At 41.3% G+C, this 27712-nt stretch overlaps 1 protein-coding gene across 5 annotated transcripts; it reads right to left on the reverse strand.

Moving 5' to 3' along the window:
* Positions 1-3822: 3822 nt before the first annotated feature.
* Positions 3823-26495, reverse strand: LOC110982041 (heat shock 70 kDa protein 13-like). Of its 5 annotated transcripts, XM_022240177.2 has the most exons (7): positions 26185-26333; positions 19590-19732; positions 18369-18528; positions 17014-17211; positions 15760-15970; positions 7667-7837; positions 3823-5280 (listed from the first exon to the last, which is right to left on the reverse strand). In XM_022240177.2, the coding sequence occupies exons 4-7, from the start codon at positions 17173-17175 to the stop codon at positions 4736-4738; spliced, it is 1089 nt and encodes a 362-aa protein (XP_022095869.1). In that variant the 5' UTR covers positions 17176-17211; positions 18369-18528; positions 19590-19732; positions 26185-26333; the 3' UTR covers positions 3823-4735. The 5 variants fall into 5 exon arrangements, with proteins under 5 accessions (XP_022095869.1, XP_022095867.1, XP_022095868.1 ...); XM_022240175.2 differs by lacking the exons at positions 18369-18528; positions 26185-26333 and adding an exon at positions 26340-26495; XM_022240176.2 differs by lacking the exon at positions 18369-18528.
* Between the last annotated feature and the right edge of the window lie 1217 nt (positions 26496-27712).

Genomic DNA, 27712 nt, shown 5'->3' on the forward strand with positions numbered 1-27712 from the left:
AAAGAATTACTAATCCTGTGTGGTATCCCATTGTGTGACCACGGCCAGGGGTCCTTCTGGCCGAAGCCAGGCAATGGTACGCGAAACATTGAACTGAAAGCTACTAAGGCTGGTACAAAATAACTTTAATTGTTACAATATAGTGTATTTCCCTCCAACAATGCTCATTCTCTAAGGGGGCATATTATAATATATCCAGGGCCAAAACAATCTAGGAATGTCGCCCCACTCAACTAATGCTAAGTGGGTTCCCGGCCGGCAACACACCCTTACTTCCCCTGCACCGGTAACAGCCCTTCCAACCCCCAAGCCCAGCCGTGCCCAAGCGCGCAAGAGAGCGATACACGCTAAGACACCACGGTTATTGTAAGGACAACAATGCACCAGCGCCACAACCAAACATAAAGACAACAGGGGTCCGCTCAGCCTGCAAACGAGACATTTGCCAGGGACGCTGTCCCTCGCAACTAACGCTGCAAGAGTTACGGCAGATAGACCCTACTTCGACTGACCGCACGGTACGCCTAAGGGCCCCTCATAGGGTCCTAACGTCTTCATGCAACCCACCGCAACCCTTTCCACCCCCAAAATACAGGGAGTCATCGGGAAAAATATGGCAAGCCTGCTAGTGGTTATAAAATGCAATACATTGTAATGATAACGATGTGAATGACTTAGCGAGACTAGGGTGTCTAGTTGAAAGGCTGTACATGTGTATGCCTCAGGCCTACCTAAAGTTCGGCTTGGGAGTGCCCGGTGGCTTCGATGTGGTGAATGATGTGGTTGCCCCTAATTCATCACCACTTTCTTCTGATGAGGACGAGGAGGAAGTTTCATCCAAGGATATTCCGGCGCCACTATCAGCTAAAATTTCGTCTACGATGTCTGAAGCTGTGGCCATTTTGCCTCTTGCGGTTTTTGTAAGGACACGGCAAGCGCGTCTCCAAGCCGTCTCGTCCAATCAGAGTGCTTGAGACGATGTCAAACGGGAGAGAACGCTATTTACATTTTCGTTGCTGGCATTTTGGTCTGTCTGCCAAAGAGGAATGTTGGTAAGGAAGTGACTCTGAAATTGTGTGCCACAAAGGCTCGTTGGTAAAGAACCCGCATGCCATGAGCCCAGCTGGCACTTCTGGGGCTGAAAGGGTTATGGCAATGATAGCCAAACCAGTTCATTGTCTTTGTTATCATGGTGCCCGAGCTGCATTGGCAGTAACATTGACAGGTGCCATGACACCACCCCCTTTGCCATCGCGATCCCGTCGAACGGTTGAGTACCCCGGTAGGCAAGAAAGAAAATCGTTATTGACAGACACAGGTTTCCATGACACATACAATATCTACACGGTTGAGTGTAAGGTATGCTTGCAGGTCCTGTTGCTTGATGGCGACTTCCCAGAGGCGACTTCCCAACAGCGTTCTTCAAAGGGACCTGAACACTAGGGTGGACATCAGGGGAAAACAGTTGTGATACATATACATTGTTGAAACAAAATCTATGCATCGCTCTATGTAAGATGTGTAAAGAGATTGCCTGGTTGTTGTTGTTTAATAATTCCATCTAAATAAGGTTTGTCAATTTAACTCAATTCAAGTACATGTATTGTATATGTGGAACCCTTTGCACAAAATTGACCAACATGTGGTTTGCCAGTAGGAAATTTCCCTAGCCAGTTGACCCAAACACCTTTACAAGTACTTGATAGATTCAATATCATAATTCAGTTGTGGTAGGTTTTCTCTCATATAGACACGTATAATGTTATACTACAATCACTTTGTCATTCACCACGTCAGTTACTGCAGCTTCGAAGTTGAAGCTGGTGCTGATTCTGACAGAGGTAGGTGGAGAGGGCCAGGAAAGGCCACTACATGAATGTCGTTCATTGCTTCCGATGGCGGGTCGCACGGTCTGATGAGTGTGCTGAACTCCTTCCCTTCCCCCAGAACTGTGGGGTACACATCTGCCCCACTCCTACGAACCCTTACAAAAATGTCCCATGCAGATCCCATGGGCAGCCCATGGGACCCCATGTGTAAGCCATGGGACTAGCAAAAAAATAATGTTGGTTGAAGTGATCACCATGGGACATTTTGTGGATACCATGGGAACACCATAAGGCTTTTATGATCAGCATGGGAACACCAGGGGGTTTTTATAATCAGCATGGGAACACCATGGGTTTTTTATGATCAGCATGGGAACACCATGGGGTTTTTATGATCAGCATGGAAATACCATGGGGTTTTTATGATCAGCATGGGAATACCATGGGGATTTTATGATCAGCAGGGAAACACCATGGGGCTTTTATGATCAGCATGGGAATACCATGGGGCTTTTATGATCAGCATGGGGACACCATGGGGTTTTATAATCAGCATGGGGGCACCATGGGGCTTTTATGATCAGCATGGGGACACCCTGGGGTTTTTATAATCAGCATGGGAGCACCATGGGGCTTTTATGATCAGCATGGGAACACCATGGGGTTTTAATGATCAGCATGGGAACACCATGGGGCTTTTATGATCAGCATGGGAACACCATGGGGTTTTTATAATCAGCATGTGAACACCATGGGCTTTTATGATGAGCATGGGAACACCATAGGGTTTTATACTCTACATGGGAATACAATGTGACTTGTATGCGGACACCATAGAAACGCCACAAACACTATTCAAATTTTTGCAATCATCAAGAGAACACTGGGATTTGCATGGATATGGCATCTACACAGGTACACTTAGAGGCTTTGTTGTATTGTGAACCACATTAGCTGCTGCCATTTAAATGCAGCATTGGCATGAACTACAGTACACATTTTGGAATGGAATGTTGATATGATGACTGCAACTTTGCCCGTCACTATGAGATGCACAGGACACTCACCATGGGAGGCATGGGTAAATCACCATGGGACGCAAGGAACAATTGACATGGAACAATCACCATGGGATGCAAGGGACAATCGACATGGGAAAATCATCATGGGACGCATGGGACAATCACCAGGGGACAAATGGGGCAACCACCATAGGATGCACGGGAAAATCACCATGGGACACATGGGTAAATCACCATTGGATGTGTGGGAAAATCACCATGGAACACAAGGGTAAATCACCATGGGACACATGGGTAAATCATCATTGGATGTGTGGGAAAATCACCATGGGACACATGGGTAAATCACCATTGGATGTGTGGGAAAATCACCGTGGGACACAAGGGTAAATCACCATAGGACACATGGGTAAATCGCCATTGGATGTGTGGGAAAATCACCATGGGAAACATGGGTAAATCACCATTGGATGTGTGGGAAAATCACCATGGGACACAAGGGTAAATCACCATGGGACACATGGGTAAATCACCATTGGATGTGTGGGAAAATCACCACGGGATATGACAATTAAATCACCATGGGAATATTTTGGGAGATTACATGGGGTTCTTGAAATACGCATGGGCAAAATCCCATGGGTAAAAATCCCATGTTACTTGGTGGCCAATTCACCATGTAATCCCATGGGAAATTTTCCCATTTTCCCCCTCATGGGACATATTTGCAAGTGAGCAGACATCAGACCCCACAACTCTGGGGGTACTTCTTCCCAAGGTAAAGCGGGAGCTTTTTTTCCTGCACCTACATGTATGTTGGTCCACCTGAGGCAATGTCGACACCTACACAGAAAAATGCAGAAGACTAGAATCAACATGATGAGAAGCACGTGAGGTTTAATTGCTTAAAATTTGACACCTGATGACATAATGATAACGTCAAAATGATATGCACTACTCAGAATCATTAATTATTCATGTACATGTATCTTTAATGCAAGAAATTCATATCTCTAGGAGAAAAGCCACAGAGGCTTGTTTGGATGGAAGTACAGACAGAAGTACTTTTGGAACTAAATAAAAATGTCACCCTTTTACTTTCCATACTTTCACCTGCAGTAAGTTTTGAAAAAAAAATTCAATAACTATTGACATCTGGGAAAAACCCTCAAGTTAATTTAATGTGAATTAAAGTCGGGTACTGCTGCACACACCCGAGCTGATTCAGGGTAGAAACCTTTGATTTATATTAAAAATTCAAACATTCTTCTTTCTGACAGACCACGATATGTTGAATGAATTATCAGAGTATGACCCGATGACCAACTACTTTCTCAACTTATTGCCAAAAGTCAACTGATTATTTCCCACCTCAAATTATTGTGTGCAAAACATTATTTGATGTCTTCTTTTATTCTCTTCAATATCAGATTTTGATTCTCTCCTCTCACATGTCTCTCTCCAATCTCCAATGCCAGTATAAATTACAGAATTACAAAACACTTCTAACCTGGATCAACAAGAACTAGTGATAACAATGGCTATGATAATACTTTTTGTATCAACTTATATATTAATTTTGTATCAATCAACATTACCTTACAGTGCACTAAACAATAAAACAGGAAACCTCCTTTAGACTGAAGACATGGATTTGAAATCTGTGTATTATGTTCCAGGACAGTTACTGCTCCCCTATTTATCCTACCTCTGAAGTACAATTTGAAAGAAACTAAGTATGTCTGAATTTCATGCTAGATGAGCATCTGCAGTTTAATTAACTTTGAATTTTTATTATCTGAATAAGAAAAGTCTTGGTGAAATGTCTAGTTCATTTCTATGCATACATTTGTTTAATTTGGTCGATTTTATTCCACTTATCATCTAAGTGACCCTTATTTTTTTGACTTTAGTATTGTGTATTTCAATTGCACTGACTTGTAATGGCCACATACCCCCTATAATACCAGCCTGTATAGCAACCCCATACACTACAGCTAATTCAGGATCAACCTCTACATTGGGAACCTTGCCAAAGAAGTCTCCAACAACTTGACGCACTCTTGGAATTCTTGTTGATCCACCCACGAGTACTACCTCATCTATGTCATCAGGAGTCATTTCAACCTCTTCAATGACCAGTCTGATTGGTTCCAGCACCTTTTGGAAAAGGTCTTCATTCAAATGTTCAAACATTTCTCTGGTGATATTCTCAGTGAATATCACGTGATCTCCAAGGGATGGCAATGGCAGCTGAAGCAATGAAGACTCATGATTTGTGAGATTGAGCTTAACATCTTCCACTGCAAGGCGTAAATTCTGCAGCTCCCTAACATTCAGTACAGGCTTTGAGTATTTCATGGCAATTAGATCACACAAGTACTGCACAAGGCGGTGGTTGATATCCTGTCCTCCCAGATGATTGTTTCCTACAAGGCAAACCAGAATATGTCACATTATGCTGTAGTTTTCACAAGCTTTGAATCAGAAAAACATCGAGTGGATTTGATAAAATGAAACATGACATCAAACTTAACAGTTGATGATTGGAAACTCGAGTGGGAGTAGCAAGTAGATTTTTTTCTTCTAAGGTTCCTTTACATATTGTTTGCTAAGCTTGAAGATACCAGCAGATTTTCCACCCAAAATAGTTTTTAAGACAAAAGATTTGCTTTCATGCTAGACATACACAACCAACATGTTGTTGCATCCCTAACTATCAGGCTTGTTGCATCATGGACGTTTAGTGTTGTTCACATAAGATGCCATTTTCAAGGTCAACATTTATTTGAGCAGAATGCATGGGTTTGGGTGACAGTCGAAGTGTACAGCTTGTTTACTGTTCCCACTTCTCTTCTTACTTCATCTAAGTTCATAAGTGGTTTTGAAGGTGTAACTTTGCAACAGCGTTACAACACAAAAGGCGAAGTTGTATGTAACTAAACTATGGTTTGGCAAAACCAAATTCCAGTTAAACGGAGTGAGCATAGTACGAGTGTATCACATCACACAACTGTGGTGCGGAGCTGTCCTGAGTCACCATGGTGACAAGGCAGCAACAGCTAGACAGGGCCAGCAGTATGTATTGACCTCACTGCTGCTCAGACTAAAATGTGGTGAGCTCGATCAAATTCTGTACTGCATCATTGGCTCAGCGCAGACAGAGGACCAGGCTAGTTAGCAGGACCAGAGTGGCATGAATAACTTTTTACAAAATTAGCCTCTCTGCTACGTTTCATACATGTATGCATAGTCAAGCTAAACAAAGAGACCCTGGGAATGCAAGGTAACAAGAACGAGGAAAACATTGTGGTGCTAAAATTCCATCAAGGTTTGTGGGTTCGCAACACTATTTAAACTGATACAACAATTCAATGAGTCTGTGGGCATTGTACAACTTTTTGCACAGCAACAGAGTGAAAACCTTGTGTTCTGATTAAATTTCATACCTTCAGGTGACACATAGTTCAAACCCATTGTTTAACAAACCAATTATGGACTGCTGTAATGCCCATGATGCATATGATGTTTTAACATCCTTCAGAATGCATTCACTTCAGGTAACGTAAGCTCTTCAGGTGTTAAAATATCATGTTCATTATCACAGTGTACTACAATGGGTGTTACAGGGATGTTTGAAGGGAGCTTTCCACTTCTTTTGGGGGGGGAGGGGAGAGGGAAAGGCAAAGCAATTATCTTTTTTTGAGGTTACAGCACTTTCATTTACAATGCTTTTCACGATACAGGGTTAACCTTTATGATTTTCGGCCTCAAGAACCATATAAAAAATGTGAAAGGATTCCGGTGTTTGTTACAGCGCTCTTTACCTTTGAAAGTCAGATTCTTTGAAAATCAACGCATGTGAAAACGGACCACAAGGCCGTCACGATTGGTCGTCCTCTCGGACACCACTGTAAAGATCACACAAAGTGTAGTCACGCACTCGGCCACCAATGCACTGCAATTGCGAGCACTCAGTGTTTGCCCCCGAAGGCTTGTGAAAAAAAAACACAAGTGTACTCAGGTGGGACTTGGACCCATGACCTCCTGCTTACTAGTACAGACATCTCAACCACTCGACCACCGAGCTTGCCAGTGTTGGCTGGTTCGAGTCAGATGTAGCAGCGAGTCCATCTTATAATTGTGTGATCATATTCCTACTTTTATTTATTCTTGTTGAGTAGTTTGGAACACAAACAATCAGCATTGAGATAATACATGTAGTATTTTGCTACTGAAAGGTTTCTTTCTACCAAAAAATAAAATCAGCTGCTAAAATTGTAAATGTATCTCCGTGTAGAAAATCTCGTCTTTTCGCCGATTGTGTTCGGCGTGACATGTTGGGTCTGTTTTCACTTGGGTTTTCTGATGGCATATCACTTTCTGCACTCACATGGTTATTGGAAAAAGTCAGCAATTGGACTGTCCATGAATGGGTATGCAGTGGCAATCGGGATGTCACGGCAGCAGTTTTTGAAGAGATTTGGTAGTGTTTTTCATCCGCGTAACAAAAACGTCCAGGTAACTAGATGCAAGGCATATATTCCAAAATATTGCAGTACATACATCTGCCAATACATGTAAACGGAATTTACACACACGACACACATGTAGATGCATGTAAAGTAATGTAAAGTACATGTGCAGTGCACATGTTACGCGTCTATCCAGTCGATTATAGCGCTGTACGGTTATAATGCTCAATTCAGTTAGATCCCTTTTAGAGCACTGCAAAAAGGAATTTACTGTATCTTGCTTAATTCTGGAATAGATGAAAGCAAATGAGCCTGATATGTAAACTGAATTCAATGTTACCTGCCATGGCTAATGTCTGGAACATTCCACCGTGAACTCTGAGTAATGAGACATCTAGTGTCCCTCCTCCCATATCCACCACTATGATTTCTGACGGTGTCCTCTGGTTGTGTAGTCCATATGCCATAGCAGCTGCTGTTGGCTCATTAATAATTCGCAAGACTTCCAGGCCTACAAACATTGGACAAAGAAATGTAAGTTGAATCTCACATTTGTTTATCCTGATTGATCACAATTCTTAAGAGAAGACCAAATTAAATAGAAAAAAGTACATGTACTTTGTTTTAGCAGCCACATCGGGCACAATAGATTGATAAGCATGATAAAATGATGTGTTACAGTGTCAGTCAACTTTTATTTATGAATTCATAAAAATGGCAATTGATGATGGCCAAATTAACCCTTCACTCCGGGAGACGGCAATAGCCACACCTGGAGAAAAGCCTAATTGCCGGGAGACGGCTATAGCTGTATACCACACATGCAACTATTATTCAGTGTATGTCTGTAATTACTGGCAGCTTTGCATTGAATGGAAATATGGGGCAACTTGGAGATTTGGTTGATCCCCTGATACTCAGTAAATGATAATTTTTTCATCAGAACACCCCACTGTCTTTGATCGAATACCCTGGGTAATCTCTGGGGAGCATTGCTCGATGCAGCAGTCAGGGATTACGCAACAAGCTTTGTGTGGGCTCAGAGCGCGATAAATACAGGATATTGACAAGGTGTGCACGCCATGTGAACACATGGACAGCACCCCCGCACCTCACAATCAGGATATAGACGGGCCATTGTGCAGAGTAATTGGGCATTTGCTCTGCTGAAAAGCAGTGTTTTCTGTAGCGCTTGGTATTTGCCTTATATATGCATACTTGCCCTTCAGTTGCATTACACGATGTATTCAAGTGAAGAGGAAACTTGGATGGCGACTAGTGATTCAGATTTCACGTCAGAATCTGAACATAGTTCAGAAATTTAAACTAGTGACAGCAACCACCATTAGAGAGGCCTGCCAAGAAGATCCATTCAATGCACGGATGATGACAACTTCCCCAGGCACAGCCGGTATTTAAGCGCAAGAACTGGACAAGAACATCACTCCTCTTGAAATCTTCGAGCAGTTCTTCACCCCAGACCTGATGTTGTACATTGCCAATGAGACTAAACGCTATGCTACTAAACACCCGAAAAGTCAATCAGCAGCAAGTCCAAGTCAAATGAGAAGCTGGTTTGACACAACACCAGACGAGATGTCAGTGTTCCTGTCCATGACAATCATCATGGGACTGATACCGAAACCCAACATGAAGTCCTACTGGACTAGAGACTCGGTACTTGAGACTTTGATTTTTCCCTAATACCATGCCTCTCAACAGATTTGTGGACTTGCTGTCCTATCGGCATTTCGTCGATAACAGCTGTGCAGATATGACCGATCAACTCTACAAGCTCCGCCCGGTGGTAGACAAACTAACCAAGAAGTTCAAGTCCGTCTACATTCTGTCTAGCAACATTACTACTGAAGAGACCCTTTGGAAATTCAAAAGGAGACGGAAGTTTAAGCAGTACAACCCCAAGAAGCATGTGAGGATTGGCATCAAGGTATATTGAGTCTGCCAGTGCATGGGGGTTGCCGCTGAATGCACCTTAAGCTTCAAGATTTACACAGGTCAAGACCAGACTGTTGGACTGGCAAGTACAAAAATTGTACTTGACTTGAACGCTGATCTTCTTGGCAAAGGGTACGCCCTTTTCCTGGACAAGTGGTTCAGCAGCCCTGATCTGTACCTGAAACAACACAGCCAGAAGACGAACGTCGTCGGGACGGGAAGAAAAAATCGTGAAGACATGCCTAAGGACTCGTGCTCCTTGAAACTTGAGAGATGATGTTGTTCACCGCTCCTGCATAAAAGGCTTGCTTACCTTGGTCTGACAAAACAAAAAAGATGTCCGTATGTTGTCCAGGTAGCCTACAGCCACGATAGCCGACACTGGCAAGTGGAACTGTGATGGCATCGCTTTGGAAAACCCCCAGTTGTGTACTCGACTACAATGAGGGGATGAAGGGTGTGGACGTTGCAGACCAACTGGCATCGTAGCACCGTTCAGTCAGGAAATCAATCAAATGGTATAAAAAAGTGTTTTTTTCTTTTTAATTTTTGCTTGATGTTGCTCTTGTAAACTCTTATCTTGTGTGATAGGAAATTGGAGGCACTGACAGTTATTTGTCATTTAGACAATTGTTAGTGTATGAAATTTTAGAGTTGCGTGCACAAAACTTGCCAGTGTTTCAATCTAGAGGTAGACCATCCGTCTTCATGGTCCAGGTTGACTGATACGAAGACATTTGGCTGAAGAAATTCCCCTGGCTGGAAAATGAGCTATATATCATACAGACAGTGTGATGTTTGTTTTAGCAATGGTAAAAGAAAAGAGACTAAATTGATGTGTGAAATTTGTGACGTTCCACTTTGCGCTTGTAGTAGATTTATTTCCACAGGGTAACCCTATCAGTTATGAAACTGCTATTCTTAAGGGCCCCGATAAAATATTAAAACACAATACAAACTAATCAAACTAATTTAAACATTTAAAACAGTATATCTATAAGAAGAAATATTAGAAACAAACTTTAAATAAAACAAAAAATTGCATATAGAATCATCGAATAAAAAGACAATTAAGTAAAACAACCCGATAAAACATCAAAATAACAACCACAAAGTAGGGACATTAAAATAATTATGAACAGGCCTCAATTCATGCTGATGTCAAAATTAATATGTTATGTTATAATAATCAACTAAGACCAGAATTTAATTTTAAAATAAAGGATTAAAATTATCAGCAATTAAATCTCGTAACAATGAATAAATAAAACACAAACTAAAACTACAGGAGACACTTGAATTTATAGAGGGACTCTGCCTGCCTTTGAGGGGTAGTCAGCTTATTCCACTCCAAGGTCCCTAGATATTGGAAGGTGCGTTTACCAACATTGGTCTTAGGCTTTTATGACATCTATAATTCGCCATTTGACAGTGATTGGGTGCCAAAAGAGTAGCTTGGAGGTTTGAAGTGAGAATTACATGTAAAGTAGTGGGGGTTAAGTTTCCTAAGGCACTTGTAGACCTCGCACAGTTGTAAAGAATGCCAGCGTTGAGGAAGTGTGGTCCAAGAGAGTGCTTCATGTAAGTCAGCAATATGAGTTCTGTAATGAGCATTGAGAATTAATCTCCCAACATGCCCAAGTCGATTGTGCAGCTTGACAAGTCTCTCAATATTGCTGTAAAAATAACTGGACAAAGCAATGCTACAATAATCGAATAAAGGCAAAACCATAGCACAATTAAGCATTTTAAAGATCAAAGCAGGAAGACAAGGTTTAGCGGAGCATTGAAAAAAAAAACTATTTTTTGCGAGATTTTCTCAGCAACAAGGTTGATGTGATCCAACCATGATATTGACTTGTGCAGCATAACCCCAAAGTATTTAAAACTATTGACACGCTCCAGAGTCTTTCCATTTGAAGCAATTTGAATATCCTCAACGTGAGATAATCGATGGCAGGTGCCAAAAACCATGAACTTTGTTTTGCTAACATTCAGGGTGAGCTTGTGTTCGTGTAACCATTTACACACCTGCTCCATGCCTATAATCATTATATTATTCAGAAACTCTCTGGAATTCCTTTGAACATCAGCAGTGTATCATCTGCATACATATTTATTTTGCATTCAGAAACAGTAATGCTTGATGGGAGAGAGTAAATAAAAACAGTAAAAAGCAGAAGACCTAGTATCAAACCTTGTGAGACTCCGACTTGAACACTACCACAGTCTGATAAAGCATCGTCAATTTTGGTAGCCTGTACCCTTCCACTTAAATAAGACTCGAACCATTTCAACTCAAGGCCCCTGACCCCACAACCATGCAATTTTGATAGAAGAATGTTACGGACGACAGTGTCAAATGCTTTTTTCAGGTTGAGAAAAATGGCACCTGTAATGGTACCAGAATCCATGTTATGCAAAATGAAATCAGTAACATCAAGAACCGTGGTCTGAGTGGAATGATGCAGTATGAAACCAGACTGCTGCTCAATAAAAGCCCTTTCCAGAATCTAAGACACAAGTGGGAGAACTGAAATAGGTCTGTAATAACTGATCTCATCTCGATCACCACCTTTGAATATTGGGGTGACTCTTTCAGTTTTCCATTTCCAAGGAACAACATCTGGAGAAAATAGGCAAATTTTACAGGTAATGTTGACTGGGTATTAGATGAAATAAAAACTTGTGACGTGCACTCAATGTACAAGTGGGGGCTGGACATTGATGCTGGGCATGCATGGACTACTAGGAAACGGGCACACAAGCCACAGTGCCCGCCTGTGGCAGACATAGACCGTGTGAACTTAGGGGTTAATGGCAAATCATGCAATGAGATCAGAAGATGACTAAAAGGGACCAGTCTTCCCTACCAGCCAATAATGGGGAGTGAGGTTGGCGTAGTGGTTCTTTCCTCGCCTTCCACCTCTGCGGTGCGGGTTCTAATCCTGGCCCGGTGCACATGTGGATTGACTTTTTAGTCCCTACCTGATTCCGTGGGTTTTACCCAGAATATTCCTCCAGGGTTTTCCTCCCACCTCTAAAACTGTAACTGCCTCTCATTGTCTCTTCTCTATAGGTTTTTTCAGGCTTGCGAGCTACAGTGCCTCGGACACTTTTGAGGAATCCTTGGTGTCATTATCAGAAATTATAATCATTGCATGGTGGTCAGAGGAAGTACAGATTACCGTGGAGAAGGTGAGGAAGTAGTTGAGGAAGTTAGTGAATTGGAAAGTGCCGGGTGTGGGTCATGTTCGCGGGTACTGGTTGAAGTATTTCAGCAGTGTGCATGTCAGACTTAGTGGGCATTTAGAGGAGTGTGTCATGTGTGGGAATCTTTCAAGGTGGGTAAAGGTAGGACAGTTTTACTTATGAAGGATGTTAAGAAAGGAAAGGTTGTGAGTAATTATGGACCTATTACTTGTCTTCCCATTGTTTACGAGCGCTTGACAGGAATGATTACCAAGGATAACTACACCCATCTGGAGAATGGCTTGTTTCCAGACGAGCAGAAAGGGTGTAAGAAGAGGACAAGGGGAACAAAGGATCCACTGCTGATTGACAAGGCCCTGTTGAAAGACTGCACGAAAAGGAAAGCCAATTTGTCTATGGCTCGGATTGATTACAAGAAGGCATGCGATATGGTGGCGCACTTGTGGATAATGAGTGTTTGAATTTAGTGAGCACTGTTGGGGGTATGGTGATTAATTGCTGGGCAACAGTAGGAAGACCTGGAGGACGACACTGACTGCAAATAATGGCAGTATCAATGTCGTCAGTATCAGACAAGGGATTTTCAACGGGACTTCTTGTCACCACTTTTGTAATAGTACTGGTGCTGATGCTGTTGTTGCTGGTTTTGCAAAAGGTTAGAGCTTGTTGTGTTATGAAGGATGGCTGCCGAATTAATCATCCCCTTTTTATGGATGACTTAAAGTTGTTTGCCAAGAAAGAGGAGGAGATTGATTCTCTGGTGCAGACAGTCCCGATGTTCAGCTGGGCTTATGCAGCACACCATGCATCATCAGCTTCCTGGTCTTCCCATTAAGAGACTCCAACTCAGCCTTGGTCCAGCACAGTACCTTATCAGCAACACAGCCCCAGGTATTGACCACCTTCACCATATTGCCACCATTCAGTTTTGACTGAAGACACTTCTTGACCCTCCTGATGTACTTTTTGCCTATCCTTTCCTTCACTTCCTTATACATCATGCTGTCCACCTTTAACACCCCAAGATGCCTTTAGGATAGATCCATTGGGTAGAAGAATGCCTTCGAAGTTCATCCTCTTCCCCCTTTTCAACATCAAGGTTACGCACTTCTTGACAGTGAACTGCACTCCCCAAAGTCAGCAGACTCTACTTGCTGAGGAATGATGGAGGATGGGGACTGATGAGTGTGAACACATTGTGTGAGCATCAAGAACAAAATTCTTGATGGGTATGTTTTTGGGCTCAGCGTGGACTGCTGAGGTTGGCCAAGAAATATGTTGTGGGAATGGAGCTGCATGCTGGACAATACAAGAGGAAGAGAAAGTAGAAGTTCCAGGACAGCAAGCCTCTTAAGACTAGGGAAGTTTCTGAGAGAAACAGAGGAGGCAGGGGACAAGACCTGGGGATGTTTGAAGGATGGTGACTTAAAGGAGATAGAATGTTTGATAATAGCGGCGCAGAACCAAGCACTGAAGATGAACATGATGCGGGCCGGGATAGAGGGAGCAAATGTGATGCTAATGTGTAGGAGGTGTGGGGAGGGGAGAGAGATTGTATTTCACTTGGTTTGTGAGTTTAGCAAGATGGCCTAGATGGTTTACAAGGGAAGGCACAACAAATTAGCCAAGGTACATGTAATACACTGGGATCTTTGTCGGAAAGGAGGAGTTGCAGTCAAGGGGAAGTGGTAGGAACATGTCCCAGAAAAGGTAATAGAGACAGAGGATGTCAAGGTTCTCTTGGATTTCAACATCCAGACTGACCATGTTGTAGAACACAGGAGGCCAGATGTTGGTTGTTTTAGATAAGGCTGTGGACAGGTGACACTACAGTTGCCAGCAGAGAGAAGAAAAAAGGTCCAGAAATACCTGTATTTGGCAAGGGAGCTATGAAAGGTATGAAATGTCAATGTTATGGCCATTCCAGTTGTAGAGGGGGCTCTAGGTACCATTCCTGGATCCCTTGAGAAACATCTTGGTGAAATTGACTTGGTGGTCAAGGTGGAACTGCTGCAGAAGGCGGCTCTCCTTGGCATTGCTTGAATTCTACAGAAGACACTTGAGGTCTGAGGCTGTGAGACACAGCTTGACCCAAGTTATTCCAACAGAGAGAATAAGATCTTTCATCTCGTTGTGTGTATTCAAATAAAAATAACCAGTCTTCCCCAACCACCAGCCTGGGACCATTCTCAAACTATTAGCCACAGGCCAAACCTACTCAACCAACAACCAGTGACCAATCTTCCCCAACCACCAGCCAGAAACCAGTCTCAACCAACAACCAACCAGGGACCAGTCTTACTTAACCACCAGCCAGGGACCAGTCTAAAACTACTAGCCACAGGAGAGTCCTACTCAACCAACAGCCAGGGACCAATCTTCCCCATCCACCAGCCAGTAACCAGTCTCAACCAACCAACAGCCAGGGACCAATCTTCCCCAACCACCAGCCAGTAAACAGTCTCAACCAACCACCAGCCGGAGACCAATCTTCCCCATCCACCAGCCAGTAACCAGTCTCAACCAACCAACAGCCAGGGACCAATCTTCCCCATCCACCAGCCAGTAACCAGTCTCAACCAACCAACAGCCAGGGACCAATCTTCCCCATCCACCAGCCAGTAACCAGTCTCAACCAACCAGCAGCCAGGGACCAATCTTCCCCATCCACCAGCCAGTAACCAGTCTCAACCAACCAACAGCCAGGGACCAATCTTCCCCATCCACCAGCCAGTAACCAGTCTCAACCAACCAACAGCCAGGGACCAATCTTCCCCAACCACCACCCAGTAAACAGTCTCAACCAACCAGCAGCCGGAGACCAATCTTCCCCATCCACCAGCCAGTAACCAGTCTCAACCAACCAGCAGCCAGGGACCAATCTTTCCCAACCACCAGCCAGTAAACAGTCTCAACCAACCACCAGCCGGAGACCAGTCTCACCAATCAACCTGCCAGTGACTAAGGTTGGGGTGATTACACATTTAAGTGAGCAAAGTTCTATATTCGTTTGCAGATTTTCCCCAAAAGTTTAAAAGAGGTTTTTAAGGTTTTGATAGACACAATCAGGAGTTCATTTTTATAGTAAACAATGCTTGTTAAATATGAATGGTATGGGAAAAGTATCTAAATGTTTTTCACTCCTACCCAACCACCAGCCAGGGACCAAACTCACCTAATCACTAGTCAGGGACCAGTCTTGTCAAACTAAAGGCCGCAGACCAGGCCTACCCACTTGTCAAGGTATGATCAGTTGCCACCTACCTGCTAGTTGGGCAGCTGCCCTTGTGTAGTTCCTTTGTAGTTCATCAAAATCTGCAGGCACAGATATGACTACCTTGTCCACTGTAACCCCTAGCTGGCGCTCTCCTTTTTCCTTCAGATGCAGAATGATGCGTGATCCTATATACTCCGGTGAAACAACCTGTGAGTTCACTTCAAATGTTGCCAAGTCATTATCTACTTGTAGTTTTACCTGTCACAACAGATCAAACAATGTTTGACAACACTCAAGAGAGCAAAGCGTGCACAAAGAAGGCACAAAGCCAATTATATGGGAATACATGTACACAGGCTCTGATCCAAACACCTACACTATCATTTACATGTACTTGGCACTGAACTTTCAATAGATATTATCTCATTTTTCATGGAAGTGGCATTTAGTGGCTTTACGTCTTCATGCAATATATGTGTGTTGGTGTCTGCTCTAAATCAGATTGAACCTCAATAAATCACTTTACACGGCTTTTAATTCCTGGGATTTGAGTCTTTCAAATGAACACAATAAGAAAGGGGAATAAATTCTCCTTTTTTGATTTATTCTTATTATTACTAAGCACATAAATTACAACTAATTCACAAAGAAAGTCATACTGCACTTGATATCACTGCATGGGAATGTTTGAAATATTGTCTACAGTCTTCCACTTATATGTGCATGTACATGTACATGCATAATCATGTGATGTTTTAGTGGCATGTATCACATAGAATAAACTTTTTTATGCACAGAAAAATACAAGAAAGCTTTCAACATATGCATTACTGTATTTTGCTAGTGAGATGAAACTTTGTGATTTCACGTACAATTACATTGGACAAGAAATACGTTGCTCTCTTTGACAAGATTGCCAGTATATGAACATGTACTTTAGGAATGCTAACCATGCTACATGTAAATTTGATATTCATAAAAATTCCAAAGTAGTCAAGACTGGACTTTTAAGAAGCATGGGTTGAGTTATAAATTGAGTGAAAGGCTATAATTTCTAAGGAAAAAACCACACACTTAAGATCATCAAGTGACTGAGAGTGGCCCACCAGGACATGGCGATATACATGTACATGTACAGTGTACCTGCACATGTTGCTTGAACATACGGTACACTGTACAGGGAGACGACATTTAAAAGAACATACATGTACATGTAATTCTTTGTCAAGTGAAATTGCAACTTTCATGTAATATGTACACATGGACATGTGCATGTACATACACCGTAACCAAAACTATACCTTAAATGAGTATCTGGAAGCCTCTTCCTTCAATTTTTCTGGAGTGAATCGTTTACCAATGAACCGTTTTGCATCATATATAGTGTTGACGACATTTTGCTCAGCCTGACATAAAGCACTGTAGCCAACAAGTTCTGTCCCTTCTGGAGTGAAGGCCACCATGGATGGAATGGTGTCGTGGTTGTCTAACTCAATTACCTGCAGTCCATGAAAAAACATTTATACACATTATGCATTCAAAGAAAAACTAGCGTTATGCAAAGTGAGAGTAAACTGGATTTAGGTGGAAACTACACTGTACACAATAGTTTTAAAGACCGATTCCAACGATGCTAACTTTCTCTTATTGAATCTTATTCAGAAGAGCCAAGTCTAATAAAAGTGGCACATATTAATATCTCCCTTGCAATACACGTTTTTGTGTTGATAAAACAGTTTCTGTACCCATTTCACCTGCGAGTCCAGTCCAATATTTTTAAAATGAACTTGCCATCAGGACTCAATATCTAATGAATATTAATTTTTGTAATGTACATGTATTACTGTGGATAGAAAATACCACAGTGTGTGCCCTTTAGGCATGCACAGTATGTGCAGCTGCGGACGGGAAGAATTTCAATCTTAGTTCTTTCACCGAATTTCTAATACATTCACCAATGATACAGTTTTGACATTATCGTAAATCAACAAGAAGGAGATATGCGGCACAGTAGAACCAGTACACAGATCGATACCCAGTATGCGGCGCACGCACATGTACACGTAGCTCCATGTTCATGTACATGTACGTTTGTGCTGGAACCAGTTCTTCCACGCATACCAGTTTCAATGTTTTCTCCAGTATTTCATGTACCATACATCATACAAATTTCATTTCTAAACAGCACAGTCAGTGGTCAGATTGTGGAAAATTTTCATACAAGTCAAAGACACTGTTCAAAAGTTTCAGCAAAATTACAAAAAATATAGCCGCAATGGAGACATGATTTGGTAATGACTATATACATGTAACTTACCAGTATTAAACACTAAATACAATAATAGTTTATTTTCAAAACTTTTAAAACCATTGGAGTTGGTTCTCAAAATGTGTAAAATCTTGAAATGCTGACCAGCACAAAAGTTTGCCAAATATACAAAAACCTAAGTCTAAAAAAGGCTCCGGTTTCTGGTCACCACGCACGCTGCTACAGACCTGTGCGTCAGCAAAATAAAGAGTTTTTATTTTGCATAAAATGATTTCCAAAAGCCACCAAACTTACTTGATTGGCAGGAATTCTGCTACCGTGTAATGTGTTTTTGATGGGGGGGTTGAGTAATACGTATGGTGAAGGAATCCCCCTAGGCCTCCATACCTTTCAGTCGGACACTCTTATAAGATGCTGTCATTCGTGTCAAAATCAGTTGGCTGCGGCTTGATATCATGCATGATTCTACAAGAACTGGCCATAGATGCTGCCAAATACTTGGTGTAATTTCTGGCCGTAGCCAATTGATTCGGACCCAGGCCCATGTCTGTGAACCAGACAAACAAAGTGGTCTTACGTCCTGCTTAGGTATACAAATTAGAAACACTTTTAAGCAACAACCCATAAAAGGCCAGTCTAATTTCAGTGTCAGTGAGGTAGTGGTGGTACATACGCATGCAGTGCGTGTAGTGGCGATGGACATCACATTATGACAACCATACATGTACATGTACCGGTACATAATAACTCATGCATTGTCACTTGCTAAGAGCAGATTTGAGTGAGGAGATTTTATTTTCTGAGCCAAATTTCCCCCCAATATTTTATATGCAGCTTGTTTCTAAAACGGAAAACAATGTGCACAGTGTATCATTCACCTCATGAGAATTCTATTTTCATTTTCACTGAGGAGCTGAACTGTTTCCAATGATTTTTTTCATGGGCCATATTTGACCTGCAACTTGTTTCCTCTCAGCTAAAGCAGAAAATAATGTGCAAAGAAGGTCACATATGCAGCTTCTTCATAAGAATTTCATTGAAAACTGGAAACTGGAATTGAACATTTATTTTTAACATATGATTTTTCCATGGTTGTGAGTGCTGCTGTATTTTAACAAGCTCAATCTTTCCAAGAATAGAAGCCTCTTTTTTGAGTGAGATGACTGAAACCATTGCCTCTCGTCATATTTTATGGTCTTTTTATTAATTCAAAGTTGTTAATTCACACTCTTCTCGTAGTAACAAGGCCATGCGCTCTAAAGTATATGTGCATTCACATCACGTCTAAGAAAAAAAAAAGGAAAAAAACATGCATCACGGCACCACTTTTGGACCAAGCCCATGACCAGAAACAGAAGTCTTTTGGGGGGGGGGCCTAACAAAGTATTTTGTATCTAAAAGTTTGTTCAATTCCACAGTCAACATCTTGCATACACTGCACACATAGGTTTATAAATTATATATTATCCCCCAATGAATTGCTGTCCTTTGTTTACTTAACAACATAATCTTTCACAAATTCAATTTGGCTTTTAAAATGATCCTTCATTAGAACAGGTGAATCTGTCAAATTACTCCCTATTCCAAATGAAGCTCAGTAAATCTGACCTGGACTTCACCGGTGACAGCATGATACACTGCAATGCAAGAATAAGTTGTGCCAAGGTCTATCCCAACAATCCTTGGTTTCGGAGGAGGTAGATAATGCTGTCCAAGGTAGCCTGCTAGCAGTAGAGCCAGTATAGAAGCACCTATAAATACAAAAGTTACATGTAGCTATGGAACAAGTATCACAGCCTTATGACAAAGTTGAGATGTACACGTACAGCATATTGTACAGCTGTACTGTGTACATTAAAGTTTCACTCAAATAACATCCCTTCCAACAGATTGCTACACACATGTATCGGCAAACTGGACGTCAAACTTTCATGATGCATATTGACTGCACCATATTTTGCAGGTACATGTACATGTATATGTATCAACATGGGTGAGTGAACCGCTTCATTGAACATCTGCACTGTGCATAGCATGTATGCACACAGGCTGAAGAGGTGTTATTTGGCACAATCATCAGGAACATTACCATGTGCCACATCATAATCAGACACATCAATCTGTGCTGGAAATTAGGCATGGGGAAGGGTGGGGGGATGACTTGCCTGTCCATGAATACATGTATTTGAAAAGAAGAGTAGGGGGAGGCACCATATTGGGACAATGTTTGTGACAGAGAATCTTGTATACATGTATGCACATCTGTGAATGCGTATTAAATTGTGTATCAGATTGGCATATTTATAGCTTTTACAATTGTTATCCTTTTTAGTGATACTGCAACATTTTAGTTGTTGGAATGTCCAAAAATATCTTCACAATCTGCAGATATAACCCCCCCATTCTACACATTTAGAATAATAGCACGTTCCACTACTGACCCAACATACATGTATCTGCTTTGTTAGATGCCCCAATCTTAATTGGACTTTAATAACTCAACATGATAGCAGCTTACACGTTGTGCAATCCAAGTCCAGGGGCAATGGTGTGCATGTGGTGTAGGGGTCCATGGTGTTTTGTACATGTACACCACACCACAGGGGAAAATTGGCAACCTCAGCTTTGCCTTGAATGTCATTTGCCCCTTAGGGTTTACAAAACCCATGGACCCTGTCACAGTAGGAAAAAATTGTTTTGTTATACCATGGCCATAGACTAAAGTGGAACTATCTTATATGCATGTAATACATGTACAGTACATGCATATTTAAGATAAGTAGCAAGCAAAATTAGCCAGATAAATTAAAACATTTTGACAAATTTAAACACTTGAACAGCAAATTACAAGGAAAGCTACTGATTGTTGTGTCCTTTGTTGAGCTGTAATTTTGATTTTGTTGTGTTGTTTGTTTTTTGGGGGAGGAGGGAGTTTACAAGAGAAACCTGGGAATCATAAAGCACTGGGTTTTGTTGACTGGTTGAATTTTAAGACATTATTTACACCAAATTCTGCCAAAAAAAATGACAAGATTGAAGAGCAGACAAGAAGAGACAACGGCATAAGCGTTTTACATTTATAAACAATGGCAATCGGAGCACAAACAGTGATGAGAGTATATTGGTGTTCCATGAGCATTATAGCTGGGTGCAAGAACAGAGGGTCTAACTCGCGGGTTTCAGTCATGGTTAGAGTGAAGAAAGTAGTACAGTGGAACACTGTTATGACAAAGTCCTTGGGACTTCACAAATAACCTTGTTACAATCGTTATGTTGTATTATCAGTAATGGAAAACAAAGAAAAACAAAGACTTGGGACCTAAAACTATCCTTGTTATGAACATGACCTTGTAAACAGTGCTCTTCTTATGTGCGTTTGACTGCATATGCGAGCGGACACAGTGCTCCAATGTCTCCCACAAAGTGCATATCTCCTACTATCGATGGTGCGTAGTACCATCGCAGCTATCCACCCAAGATAACACAACTACAATGCAGTAGACACAATAAATCAACTGTGAGAAAGATCACCATTATTCATCATTTTTTGTAACTTGCAACATTGTTAATGTACATGACGCGGAAGTGATACATGAGCTTGTAGCATATCACATGATCAATTCACAACAACCAATAAAACTTCACCATCTATAGCCGTGGTAACGTTATACATGTACAAGTGTAGATGTATCTCCCCATTTTTAGACTTGGGGGATGGGCCATGTTATGATCCCTCCCCTCCCCAAAACTTTTGGGTGATGAGAAAACTGGGACGTTGGGAGAATTTGGGCTTATCTCCTGATGTCAGGAGATCATTGTAAGCTATCAATAGCCAAAACACAAACGTCATTGTAGCTTACACAGCCAAGACACAAACGTCATGGTAGCTTACATAGCCAAGACTCAAACGTCATTGTAGCTCACATAGCCAAGACACAAACGTCATTGTAGCTAACATAGCCAAGACACAAACGTCATTGTAGCTTACATAGCCAAGACACAAACGTCATTGTAGCTTACATAGCCAAGACACAAATGTCATTGTAGCTAACATAGCCAAGACACAAACGTCATTGTAGCTTACATAGCCAAGACACAAACGTCATTGTAGCTTACATAGTCAAGACACAAATGTCATTGTAGCTTACATAGCCAAGACACAAACGTCACTGTAGCTTACATAGCCAAGACACAAACGTCATTGTACATGTAGCTTACATAGCCAAGACACAAACGTCATTGTAGCTTACATAGCCAAGACACAAACGTCATTGTAGCTTACATAGCCAAGACACAAACGTCATTGTAGCTCACATAGCCAAGACACAAACGTCATTGTAGCTCACATAGCCAAGACACAAACGTCATTGTAGCTTACATAGCCAAGACACAAATGTCATTGTAGCTTACATAGCCAAGACACAAACGTCATTGTAGCTTACATAGCCAAGACACAAACGTCATTGTAGTTTACATAGCCAAGACACAAACGTCATTGTACATGTAGCTTACATAGCCAAGACACAAACGTCATTGTAGCTTACATAGCCAAGACACAAACGTCATTGTAGCTTACATAGCCAAGACACAAACGTCATTGTAGCTCACATAGCCAAGACACAAACGTCATTGTAGCTCACATAGCCAAGACACAAACGTCATTGTAGCTTACACAGCCAAGACACAAACGTCATTGTAGCTTACATAGCCAAGACACAAACGTCACTGTAGCATACACAGCCAAGACACAAACGTCATTGTAGCTCACATAGCCAAGACACAAACGTCATTGTAGCTTACATAGCCAAGACACAAACGTCACTGTAGCATACACAGCCAAGACACAAACGTCATTGTAGCTCACATAGCCAAGACAAAAACGTCATTGTAGCTTACATAGCCAAGACACAAACATCATTGTAGCTTACATAGCCAAGACACAAACGTCATTGTAGCTTACATAGCCAAGACACAAACGTCATTGTAGCTTACATTGCCAAGACACAATCGTCATTGTAGCTTACATAGCCAAGACACAAACGTCATTGTAGCTTACATAGCCAAGACACAAACGTCATTGTAGCTTACATAGCCAAGACACAAACGTCATTGTAGCTTACATAGCCAAGACACAAACGTCATTGTAGCTTACACAGCCAAGACACAAACGTCATTGGAGCTCACATAGCCAAGACACAAACGTCATTGTATCTCACATTCAGGTGATTCCATTTCTTACAATTTTTTGGTATAAAAAATTAAATGTGGTATACATGTACATGTAATCCCTGTCCCTACACATTCACATGTCCTCACCAATGGTCATCTCACTCTTTTTGATGTAAAAAAAAATTTTGTTACTGCAATGTTGTTCCAAATTAATCCAGTGTAAAGGTAATTCTGTCCAACCCACCTTGTGCATGCATTCCCACAACTCGGTCACAACCTGATACATGTGTTGGGGTGGCACAATACAATTGTTGCCTACTGTGTAAGGGCCCATGGTGTTTTGTATGTAACCCAAAGGGGAAAATAGCAACCAAGGCAAAGCAGATGCCATTTGGACCCGAGGGTGTACAAATCTACCGGTATAGACCCTGTCACAGCAGGCAACATTGTAATGTTATAACCTGGTAATAGATTTCACAAATGCAAGGGAGGAAGCGAAGTAAAATACCGTACATGTACATTCAAAATCCCAGCAAAAAACGTTTTGTGAGTTTATTTTTAACTGGCACCTGTACACGTTTGTAATTCACTGATTTACTTTCTGATTTATTCTTTTCAATGTCACCAAAAGGTACATGTACATTTGAGACCCCAAAATTATAGTCAGGCACCCTTTTGGTACATGTACATCTGGAATAAAAAGGAATATAGACACTGGACACGCACAATTTACAATGCATTTGCACAGTAGACCTCTAAAATTCCCCAAAACTAGACTGAATTTTCCAACCTTGACCCAAGACAAGCACTGACGCACAAGTGGCACACAATCATGACAATGATTTCTTCTAAAATGTACATCACATATATGGCCAGTTCAACAGTGTCTGGCGTACATTTTGGACACTTCAACAGTGTGTTATTATACTTATAATCCTGAAGCAAATTTTGATTTTGATAAAAGACATCAGCTAGTTGGTACATTAATTTAATAACAAAATTTATTATTTATTATTATAAGGGAACAAATTCTACTTTTTCAAAACAACTTATCTAAACAAGTTGTTGGTGATGTCCTCTTTCATATCAGAGAGAATAGAGAACAGTGCTTTTGGTTTGAAAGGGAAATTTTGGGTAAAAACGGCAGTGTACATGACCTCTCCAAAGACAGTTGTGATCGACAAATAAGCGAATTGTTCATGTAGTCTGGTTCCTTGACTTGGATGGAGATTTATTTTTATGAATCCCAAATGCCTGAGTCAGGTAACCAGATGAAAAACAAAATGGCGTGATTGGACTAAGTGGTTGTCTTTTGCCAAACTCGTGTTTGAAATTTGACGTTTTCTTGCTTAAATATTGTCAAAATTTACCTAAACTGGGCATATCAGAATTGAGTAATGGTTCCTTAAGGTCGAAATGTTAGTTAGTTTGAGAAAGTGGACTTTGTTTCCTTATTATAGGAACAGGGTGCTAATGGTAATGAACCCCTGAATTAGTGGACTGAAGGGTGCATTCCATCAAATGGTTTTGTTTCTGCGAGCGAGCTTATTAATATTTTGTGATCCGACAGGAATTTTACAATAACACAGTCCATAACCAGGAGGGATCTTAGAAATATTTCTATAAATCCTGAATTTGGGACTGATACATGTTATTTCCAAATTCCAGTTTGGGGTATAAATTCTTTCACAAAAAAACCCAAATTGTGGGCCTATTTTGGATAGATGTGGGTGGCTACATTTAAAAATGAGCGCTTAGTTTTACTGCTATTTTAGGGGTATCTTCCTTGAAAGGCAAATAAAAATTTTTTTAAGGCTAACCCCCGTGAAATTGAAATGAAAAGTGATCTTCTGGCCATAATTTTGAATTTCCAGTGAAAAAACCGAGGCTAACCTCTTCACGAGAGTCAACTGGTGGTGCTATTTCGGTCTGATTTTGCACTGTTTTCTATGGGCGCGTATTTGGTGCAGTGCAGCATGTAAAGACAAAAAAGCGGTGCCCATGGCAACAGACCAAAGGGGTGCGCCCTGTTCTTTCTTTTAGTGCTTTTTTACTTACGGGCGGAGAAATGAGCAGTTTTGTCTTTAGAAGTTGTCAAAACAGTAACGATTATACCCAAAGATAAGGGGAATGTGCGCCATGTCTCTCAGAGGGACTTATTGACTATTCTGTCTGATAATACATTGTAACTGGAAGAGGGCCTGAAATTCCACAATTTTTTTCTTCCAAAAAAAAACTGCCCCCAGACGCCTGGGAAACAGAAATTAGAAAGGTTCAATCAACTATTCCGTCTGCTCATCCTCTTTCTGGTAGGTTTTCTTTTCTGTGTCCTGCAGTTTTGCAGAAGATGTTTGATTTCTCCGTTTGTTTACATAATAAAATTGCCATCATTGTGCACAAAACAGTTCTGCATTCAGAGGCAACAGACAAACTGTATTATCCTTCTTCAGTAAAACAAGAAAGCGGATTCAATTTTTGGAATTGGTTTCTGTATTTCGTATAGATTTTCTTCGCTTTGATCCATTTTTACTGTGAAACCGGCCCCCGAGGTGGTATTAAAGGGTGCATTCCACCAAATCAAATGGTTGTATTTCTGCGAGCGAGCTCATTAATATTTTGTGATCCCACAGGATTTTTACAATAAGACATGCCATAGTCAGGAGGCATCACAGAAATATTTCTATAAATCCTGAATTTGGGAGTGACAGTTTTCAGTTCGGGTATTTCTTTCATAAAGATCCCCAAATTGTGGGCCTATTTTGGATAGAGGCAGGCACCTACATTCAAAAATGAGTTCTTAGTTTTAGTTCCTTCTGCTGCTTGGGACGGTATCTTTCTTGAAAGCCAAATAAAAAAAATTGTTTCGTAGCTAACCCCCGTGATATTGAAACGAAAAGTGATCTTCTGGCCTGTCTGGTCATAATCTTGAATTTCCAGTACAAAATGAAGGCCAACCTCTTCACGAAAGTCAACAGGCGGTGCTATTTCGGTCCGATTTTGCATTTGGAGCAGTGTAACCTTAAGAAGTTCTTACCATCTGTCTCTTATCTGTCGCCATCAAGAGACAGATTGCAAGAGAGCCACTACGTCCTAGCCCTACGTTCCCTGTCTCGACTACAATCCATCAGTTTCCGACACTTTCACCTGACTAACTTGAGAAAACAGTCATAATAACCAAAAAAAGGTTACCCAGTACTGTAACTGTTGCACTCATTCCGCCGTCTCTTCCGGGAAGTTTGACTTAACGATAAAACTAACCCACACCTGCGTAGACGGTATAATAGTTCACACTTCTTACATGTACAGTACATGTACGTTGAATTGCATGTGCACCACGCACGGGCCACGCGCGAGAAAGAAACCTCACCGAGCCCTTAGTCGTAGCCTATCCACTTGTAACGGAAGCGGCTATTCTGGGAACCCTCAGAGGAGTGTCATTATTTGAAGCCGTAGCCAAGGATAAATTCTACTTTGCCATATCCTACAACTCAGTAATTATAGTCTGGCTACCAAGCTTCCTGTATAACTCTAGGGTCCAGACCAGTAAATAAGTTGCTACAGACAAGAGTGATAAATTTCCCCACTTAAAAAATACAACTTTTACAGGTGTTCAAGACATATATATCAAATTAAAGCTCACTTCCTGGTCTTTCATTTTCCTTTCAATTTCAGTGGCTTAACCGATGACTTATGAAGATTTTCTCCCCTTTGGCTTCATACGTGTGATTGCATATATTGTACACGTAAGGGTGCAGACCACTAATTCAAGTGAGAATTTTTGACCAGCTCATTAGCATTAAAAGTGCCCCCCACAGTATCTTTTGAAAAAGGACATTGTTTGGGCCCAAAAATGGTGAGATTGTGTAAATCGTTACCAGGATCAACTTCCTGGGTCTTTGAGCTTTCATATGAGAGCAGAAGGGCTAAAAACTAAGGTAGAAAAATGGTCCTAAGTGCCCGAGAAAGTTGAGGGTTGCCACTTGAAAAATGGCTGCAATCAGACTTCGGAAAAAATCACTTTTTGGGGATGATTTTGTTTTGTAGGAATAATTAAAAATGTAATTGGTTAACCCACAAAAAATTGAAAAGAAATTGAAAGATAAGTGACCAGACAAGAATTTCATTTGTATTTCAGGGATGTTGGCGTGCATGCTATTGGGCCCTGAACGGTGCTGATTTTACACTTTATTCAATGGGGCTTGAATTAGTGGACTGGACCCGTATAGCTCGAAAAAACGGCAGTCAGGAGGTCCATCGCCATTTTAGAAATTGATGCCTACACTCAAGGCCCCGTTTAGTCCGATACTTTCAGAAGTATATGAGCCGACAGTCCTGCCCCTGGATTTCATCCACCTTCTTAACCCACCGGCCAGTCCACGTGCTCCGAAGTGCTCTAATAGAAGAGAATTTGACAGCTCGTGATTCTGTCCGCGCAGGCAATTTTGGACCTATTTACTAGATCTCCTGAATATCCAACAATGATCTTCATTATCATGATTATAAAGATTGGATAGGTCATCGCGTATTGTTAGTGTGAACAATGGCAGCGCTCCAGGAAGGTG

The sequence above is a fragment of the Acanthaster planci genome, linkage group LG10, assembly GCF_054643075.1.
Source record: "Acanthaster planci isolate LZ-2023a linkage group LG10, COTS_SCS, whole genome shotgun sequence".
NCBI classification, from domain to species: Eukaryota; Metazoa; Echinodermata; class Asteroidea; order Valvatida; family Acanthasteridae; genus Acanthaster; species Acanthaster planci.

Excerpts from the sequence above, each read along its gene's own strand:
- LOC110982041 (XM_022240174.2), bottom strand. The coding sequence starts at position 20,554 with ATGGACCCCTACACCACATGCACACCATTGCCCCTGGACTTGGATTGC. Across the intron at positions 19,733-20,499 it reads GGACTTGGATTGCACAACGT|GTGCTTCTATACTGGCTCTA; the intron begins GTAAGCTGCTAT and ends TTGTATTTATAG. Across the intron at positions 5,281-7,666 it reads CCAGACATTAGCCATGGCAG|GAAACAATCATCTGGGAGGA; the intron begins GTAACATTGAAT and ends TTTGCCTTGTAG.